The 6,784-nt window shown below is 29.8% G+C and overlaps 1 protein-coding gene across 1 annotated transcript in view; it reads left to right on the forward strand.

Annotated features, from left to right (window-relative positions):
• The window catches only part of LOC107675416 (O-phosphoseryl-tRNA(Sec) selenium transferase-like), a 21,533-nt gene that overhangs the window by 8,520 nt on the left and 6,229 nt on the right, over window positions 1-6,784 (forward strand). The window contains exons 4-8 of the mRNA XM_016469736.1: window positions 832-990; window positions 2,154-2,307; window positions 3,250-3,352; window positions 3,437-3,566; window positions 5,501-5,592. Of these exons, the coding sequence (XP_016325222.1) occupies window positions 832-990; window positions 2,154-2,307; window positions 3,250-3,352; window positions 3,437-3,566; window positions 5,501-5,592 (638 nt within the window). The remainder of the gene's footprint in view (window positions 1-831; window positions 991-2,153; window positions 2,308-3,249; window positions 3,353-3,436; window positions 3,567-5,500; window positions 5,593-6,784) is intronic.

Below are 6,784 nucleotides of genomic sequence, written 5' to 3' on the forward strand. Positions count from 1 at the left end.
TGTTTCTGATTAAATAAAGCAGTAATTCTGACTATAAAATCATGAGTATGTTTTGATTTAAAAGTCAGAAGCTTACATGAAAAAAAAAAATCACAAACATGACACTTAAATTAAATATTTTTATATGTACTGATTTATTCATTAATGTGTAATACGTTATATTTTTTAAACAAATTATGAGCTCTAAAACATTTTCAGAATTTTTACAACTCTTTTGCTTTTGACCATTTACAAATGTTAAATCTTAAAATAAAATGTAAAGGTTACTGCATCTTTCTGAAAAAAAAATGCAGTGATTAATATATAGTTTATTTATAGTTATTTTCAAATCTTCAATGTACTGTCATTATAAAAGGACTTTATTATTGTTTATTTACAGTAATTCTTGTTAAAAACTAACCAAAATTAAAAATAATTATATATCGGTATCGGCATCGGCTATTGGCCAAAATGAGTTGAAAATTATCGGCATATCGGATATCGGCAAAAATCTAATATCGTGCATCCCTAGTTTTTATTAATTATTTTATTTTTCTATTTTCTATTTTAATTTTAAAGTTTTAGTAATTTTGTGGTGTTTTTTCTTTTAGTGTTTATTCATTTTTATTTATTTTAGTTTATTTAGTGTGTTATTTGTAATAATTATATAATGTTAAAATAATGATGTAATAATTTTAATAGTTTTAGTTATTTTTATTATTGTGTAAGTATTTTGAAGAATGTTTTTGCATTGAAATTTGTTGTTAACATTTACTTTACTTATGGTTTTAGTTTTATTTCCAGTTAGCGATAATAACCCTGATTCGTGCACGTCTGCGTGTGTTTTCACAGGTGTTAGGAGTGTGTCCTCGTGCTTCGTGGTCCCCATGGCCACAGGAATGAGTCTGACGCTGTGTTTCCTCACACTGAGACACAGGAGGCCAGGAGCGCGTTTCATCCTCTGGCCTCGCATCGACCAGAAGTCCTGTTTCAAATCCATGCTGACGGCTGGTAAGATCCCGTTTCAATACCGCAGAGTCCATTTCAAACACTGCTATTTTAGTAATAATTATACACTATTATAGTATTTATTGAATTAGCTTTCATTTTCATATTTTCAGTTTTCATTTTAATTTTTAGTTTTAGTCATTTTATGTCATTTTATCACTTTTTTTTATCTTTAATTTATTTTTATTTCAGTTTGTAATTTTAGTTCTTCACATGTTGCCAAGGCAACATTTCTAATTTTCTTTCAAGTTTTTAAGTTAATCTAATAATGTATGTTTTACTTTAATACAGCTTTATTTAAATTAACGAAAATGATGTTTAATAGTTTTAGTTATATAATAACAATACTGATTTAAATTCACAAGCAGAAGTCTCTTCTGGAGCTTAGCTTAGTTCATTTGCAAAAACTGATAAACGCCACTTTGGAAAAAAATGATTGCCGTGCATTATTCTCCACATATAGCGCGATCTAAACCCTAAACACGTTTTGTCAAAAAAGACAGTTTTGTCCACTTTCAAGGCATCACAAGTTCACGTTTTACTGCAGAATCCGACAAGCGGCCTTGTTGTTTTTGAACAGAAGCCGATAAGTCAATTTTAGCGAATCAGCGCGCTGTATTCAGGTCAGGTGACAAGGCTACTTTCACTTTGAAAAGACGTGCTAGCTGAGAAGAGTTTCGTCAAAGCTGACTAAAAGTGATCGAGGATGGATAATTATTACTTGGAATGCGCAATAAAAAAAAAGTGATTTCTGAAAAAAAAAAATAAAAATGGAATTATCGGTTTTTGCAAATTAACTCTTCATATAATGCCTTGACTATCTGTTCATCTTTCTTCAAGTGTAGCCAAGTAATAATCATACTTAATAGTAAACTGTAAAAAAAATGTTGTAAATGAGGTTGTAAATAATGATTATTGGAGCACGTTTTACAAGAAAATACAATTTCGGTCTTAATGCCTCAAAATTTCACGTTTAATTCAGTGTTTCTTTGTAAATTTACTAGCGATTTCTGAGTGGAAATTGTCTGTGCACCATTTTTTTGATTTTTCATGTTTCATAAAAACAGGAATATGTAGTAGTTGACCTTCATGGAGCTTAATTTATATTAGTAAAGAAAATAATTTTAATAGTGAATCTTACGGCAAATGTTTTTCATCTTTGAAAGGCTTTGAGCCTGTGGTGATAGAGAATGTGCTGGAAGGAGACGAGCTGAGGACAAACCTGGAGGAAGTGGAGAGGAAGATCGAGGAGCTGGGAGCTGAGAACTTCCTGTGTGTCCATTCCACCACTTCCTGTTTCGCTCCACGAGTCCCTGACAGGCAGGTCAAAACCACTGAGGAAAATATGTTGTTTCTTTACTATAAATATTTGGCCATAAGTTTCCGTAAGCATGTATAGCATATAACTATATGAATAGTTCCTAAAAAAGAGAAAAAATAAAATTCTGTCATTATTTACTCACATAGTATATATTTTCTCTTTTTTTATTTTATTTGATTTTATTTTTTTATTTTTTTTGAGAAACGCTAATGGAGGCCTTAGACAAAAATGCCTGAATTTTGTAAATGGGTCAAAGACGAAAAAGGGTTTAAGCATAAAAACAAAAAGTGTAATACTGCTTTAAATTGTTGTTTTTCCCAAAAAATGTACAAAAAAAAAAAAAAATTCTTTTTAATTTAATTGCAATTAAAAAAAAATTTGTTTTTCTGAGCAAAAAATAAATATCATACATTTTCCCCTGATTTACAGAAGAGACCCACTAAAATGTCATTCAGTGTAACAGTCTTGTCAGGCATATTTACAACAAAAATCAATTTATGACATATTAAAAGACTAATTACTTCCACCCCAAATACTAATTAGTTGTAGTTTAAAATTTTTTTTAATTTGCCACCATCCTAGGTTTTGCCCGTTTGTCAGTAAGAATTTTTTACTCATTTAAAACACAATCAAATTTAATATGCTCCCTTATTCTTTTATATATTTTAATATGTACAGGTCAGAATAAGCATGTTGTTTGAATTTTTACATAAATATTGTGTTAGACTGAATGACAATATAACATTATTTCAACCAAAAATTTGACATTTTATTCTCCAAAAACTTATTTGAAACCTTAAAAGTAGACACTTTACTTACATTTAATGCGCTTTCTATGGACATAAAATCACTTTCTTAACATCTTTGACCCAAATGTATTTATTTTAGTTTAATTCAATTTAATTTATTTAAAGTCTATTTATTCCGTTGACTTTTTACAGGCTCGAGGAACTTGCTGTTCTGTGTGCAAAGCATGATATTCCCCATATAGTCAATAACGCTTATGGAATGCAGTCATCCAAATGCATGCACCTTATTCAGCAGGTAACATTTCATCTTTTTTGTGTGAATTTACTACAAAATCTACTTATTTCAGTCAAACCGAATTGGCTTATGAAGTGTTTTTAGGGGGCTCGCGTTGGGAGAATCGATGCCTTTGTCCAGAGTCTTGATAAAAACTTCATGGTCCCGGTTGGCGGTGCCATCATCGCAGGCTTTGATGAGAACTTCATTAAGGAGATCAGTAAGATGTACCCAGGTATGCATATTCCCTTTAAACTGCAAATGTGTTATAGATGAGTGATTTATGCAAACCTAATTTCTGAAATCTGTATGCATTTAGTTGCAGCAGCAATTCAAAAGTGTGAAATGCAATACTAAAATACTGTAAAATACCAAATTTTCACTATATGTGATTAAAAACTGCCACATCTCACTAAAGTCACAAAATGGCATCAAATAATGACTTCTTATCACTTTTGGAAAACTAAATATTTATTTACAAAGCTAGTATTTGACTTTTTTTTTTTTTATTTTATGGGAGATTTACAAGTAAATTTGAGACCATTTTTAGCAAAAATGCAACGCTGTGCATTAGGAGTCAAACTTTTTCCCTAAAGCCTAGTCAATAAATGGTACAAGAATTATTTTTTTATTTTATTTTGTGAGCTATTATTGTCTCATTGATATAACAATATAAGTTAAATTAAATGGTATTATTACACTTTATTTACATTTTAAATATGCTTTGATATGAATGGTTATTACTAGTGCTGTCAAACGATTAATCGCGATTAATCGCATCCAACATAAAAGTTTTTGTTTACATAATATATGTGTGTGTGTACTGTGTATATTTATTATGTATATATAAATACAAACACATGCATGTATGTATTTAAGAAAAATATGTTATGTTTATATATTAAATATATTTATGTGATATAAATTATATGAACATAAATATATACATATTTTCAAAATATATGCTGTATGTTTATGTATTTTTATATACATAAATATACACAATACACACACATATATATTGTAAACAAACTTATTTTGGATGCGATTAATTGCGATTAATCGTTTGACAGCACTAGTTATTACATTCCATTATATACATTAATTAAATGGTCAATTAGTGAAATATCTTAATTTTTCTTGCCTTTTTTCCCTTGTATCCTTACTGGTTGAAATATGTGTATATATATATATATATATATATATTATTTGTGCTGAATCATGTTGAGAATTCAAAACTTTCACTTAGTGTATCAAAAAATAGTGGTGAAAATGTGCAAGCCTGAATGCCCAGCATTGCAATTTTGCTGTTTTTCCAAACTGTATATTAAACGTAATGGTTTTTACAACTAATGGCTTCCTAAAGACACGTTAAAGGGTAAAGAAATACTAGGCTATATCATGAATATCAATGCTTTGGTCTCTGAGATTTAAACATGCTGAATATTTTCTGTTCTGAATGTGCATTTTTTCAGTCAGTAATATTTCCTAGGTCTCTAGAGATCTAGGAAGAGTTTTGTTTGTGCAGTCAGTGTGTCCTGCATACTGTATCCCTCCCACCTTTTTCTGCACTGCAGAGGAAACCCCAAACACTCCTACTAATATTGATTCTCTGAGTGCGCTATAGACGGTTAGACGGAGGGACGCACTTATAATTTGGTCCATTGTTACTTCAGCTCTGCTGCACCTTTTCAAAATGCCTGATGATAGTTTACTAAAATACATTCTGATTCTCATTTTCAGCTCTTTTACTTTTAAACAGAATGCGAATACTGCTTAATGAAGTGATTGTTCTGCAGAAGTTATCAAATCCAAGTAGATGCATCCCTCTCAAGCATGCAACATTATTAAAATTCAGGCCGACAGCAATAAGCTGATTATTTTTTTCATGTTATGGCTGATAACATTCTATGCTGTTTTGTGTAAACTAATAAAATGCAAATCTAAATGCAAAAAAACAAGCATGCATAAACATCCAATATCAGTCAATACTGCTGTTATGGTACCGATATATCATGCATTCCTATTATGTTTGTACTTGACTCTTTCTATGAACTGCATTAAAGTGTTAAAGTGACAAGCATTTCTTTAATGCATTACAGTTTACTTTAGCAGTACTATTGTAAGCTGTTGATTTTAAAGGGATTGAGATGATGTGCTCTTGTGCAGGTCGAGCTTCTGCGTCTCCGTCTCTAGACGTCCTCATTACGCTGCTCACACTGGGAGCCAACGGCTACAAGAAACTCTTGGCTGAGAGAAAGGTGAAACAACGTTTTTGAAACTCAGCATTTTTCATAACGTCTAATTATGGCTGTATGGTATTAGTGTTAATTTAGTATTATTTATACACTTTTGTAGTTTTTATTAATATTTTTAATTGGCTTTTTAAAATATTTTTATGTTTATATTTTTAATTAGCTTTTATTTTTATATTTTCAGTTTTCATTTTAATTTGAGTTTAATTTTTAATAATTTTGTAATGTGCTTTTGTCATTTTTATTAGTTTTTTTTAAGACTTCTAAATTGTTTTAATTCATTTTTTTTTATTTCGGTTTTAGTTTATTTCAGTTAGTAATTTTAGTACTATTTCATCTGGTATTTCCACTGTAATTATGGCAAAGCTGCTTATTTCCATACTCTTTTTGTTAATAAAAAATGGGAGTGTTGAAATATTAAAATTAATAAATATCCACAATTCAGTTTGTTATTCCAGAAATTTCAGCAACTATGTTCCTAAAAAAATATATATATGTATATGTATATATATTTATTTTAGGGGAAAGAAAATTAAAATTTACATTTTGGTTTTGTGTGTCTTTTAGCATTTCAGTTAAGTTCGATTATTTAATATAATTAATTTAAGTAATTTTAAGTCATTCTGCGGCCCCATTGGAGGTTTACCGAGGCCCCCTGGTTGAGAACCGTAGGTATAGAGGCAGGTGGGCACATTATCCCAATGAGACTCCAGTACATGCAGGAAAACACCATTAGCCATCATGTGATAAGAAACTTACAGAGCTTATTGATTTACCACTAATGCATTCGGATTGTTAATAATTTACATTCTTTGTTAACGAGATAAGATGTTCTCTGTGGTCAGAGTCAGTTTCTAATATGTTTTAGCCAAAGGAGAATGAATTACTGGACTGTAACCTTGTGAAAAAGAAGTACATTTTAGCATACTTTTAAAAAGAGTACTAGAGAAATAATATATTTTTAAAGAATATACTTAAAGGGGTCATATGATGCTATTTTAAAGATCATTATTTGGTGTAACAGAATTGAATGCATTGTTTTCAGACACTTAATTGCATGCTAAAATGTATTGTAATATAAATGTATATTAAATGCATTTAGCTGAACTTTATAGTGTTTTTGACCCACTTAAAGGCACAATATGTAAGATTTTTTTATTAAAATATCCAAAAACCACTAGAACAGTGTTATATATTT

Source organism: Sinocyclocheilus anshuiensis, unplaced genomic scaffold (genome assembly GCF_001515605.1).
Source record: "Sinocyclocheilus anshuiensis isolate Anshui unplaced genomic scaffold, SAMN03320099.WGS_v1.1 scaffold1081, whole genome shotgun sequence".
Lineage (NCBI taxonomy): Eukaryota > Metazoa > Chordata > Actinopteri > Cypriniformes > Cyprinidae > Sinocyclocheilus > Sinocyclocheilus anshuiensis.